The sequence below is a fragment of the Amphimedon queenslandica genome, unplaced genomic scaffold, assembly GCF_000090795.2.
Source record: "Amphimedon queenslandica unplaced genomic scaffold, v1.1 AMPQUscaffold_2085_Cont25911, whole genome shotgun sequence".
In the NCBI taxonomy this organism is placed as follows: Eukaryota; Metazoa; Porifera; class Demospongiae; order Haplosclerida; family Niphatidae; genus Amphimedon; species Amphimedon queenslandica.
This window is the reverse complement of record NW_003557578.1, coordinates 1-1,252: the sequence shown is the minus strand read 5'-3', so window position 1 is coordinate 1,252 and position 1,252 is coordinate 1. Positions and strand designations below refer to the sequence as shown.

The 1,252-nt window shown below is 42.0% G+C and overlaps 1 protein-coding gene across 1 annotated transcript; it reads right to left on the bottom strand.

Annotated features, from left to right (window-relative positions):
- Positions 1-265: 265 nt before the first annotated feature.
- LOC100639763 (forkhead box protein K2-like) lies at positions 266-1,246 on the bottom strand (the record flags this gene model as incomplete). The annotated part of the gene is made up of 4 exons (XM_003392039.2): positions 1,143-1,246; positions 860-1,084; positions 644-814; positions 266-459 (listed from the first exon to the last, which is right to left on the bottom strand). Coding segments are annotated over exons 1-4 (656 nt in total), but the record flags the coding sequence as incomplete, so codon positions are not given.
- Positions 1,247-1,252: the final 6 nt, after the last annotated feature.

Sequence of the window (1,252 nt, the reverse complement as noted above, 5' to 3'; positions counted from 1 at the left end):
ACTGTATGTAAAAATGCAAGAACTACACATGTACACATTTGATTTCTTAACCACAGTATTCTAATTGTATTGTATGTTAGCGTGAATTAGCTTTACAGAAGCAAATACAAGTTATAGTTCACTCTTAATACATGTACATGTATCTCCCCTCCCTCTCTCCCTCCCCTCCCTCTCTCCCTCCCCTCCCTCTCTCCCTCCATTTCTCCCTCCCCTTCCTCTCTCCCTCCCCCCTCTCTCCCTTTCAGCTACTCTTTCTCTTCCTTACCTGGACATTAAGCTTGCTGTAGGAAAGACAGGTATACCTTTCTTCTTTCTTTTAACATAAGCTTGTGAGGTTAGCTTGTCCTCATAGTCAGGATGCATGCACCAGTAGCCACCTTTACCGAACCCTAGCCCCTCCCTCTCTCTTGGGGCTTTCATAAAATATTGATTAAGAGACAAGTTGTGACGTATTGAATTCTAGAAAGAGAGAGACAGCAAAAATGTAATATTAACAAAACAAATGCTTACAAATAAATAAAAAAACTACATGCAATGTACACACACATTACACATATGTACACATGTACAAGAACATTAAAAAAACAAAAACACGTACTACACTACCTAATAAAAACTCACCCCCTCCCCCTCTCCCTCTTACCTTCCATCCCTTATCTTCAAGCCGGTAATAAGGATACTTATCAGAAATGAACTGGTATATGTTACTCAAGGTCTGTTTTCTGTCAGAGCTGGCCAACAAGGCCTGAACAATCAACTGCGCGTAAGAGAAAGGCGGTTTAGTATATTTCTGTCCATCCTTTCCGATTCTTTCCTACAATAAACAACAGAAGTGATATGAGAAACAAAAGATGCATACATCTGCCGTAGAGTTCCCCGTCTCGCTACTGTTATTGTTCTCTCCTCCTCCACCTCCTCCTGCTGGGGTCTCTCCCTCTTCTGTTTTATCTCCTTCTGCTTCTCCACCATTCCCTGTTGGTAGTATTGTGGGTGTGGCTATAGGACTACTGTCACCTGATGAGCCTAGGCGCTCAGAGTGCTCACCTACGTCTTCAATAACACTGCTATTACCTGCTTCATCGCCCTAGAGAGAGAGAGAGAGATTATATTACTCCTTTCTTTCTCTCTCTAATTATTCCTACTGGCTCTGAGTCTGATGCTAAACGATCTTTTTGCTGGGACAACAGTTTAGACGCATATTGTGCCATAAAATCAATACTGGCAATTCTGTGTTGATGACTGTTACTAGCAG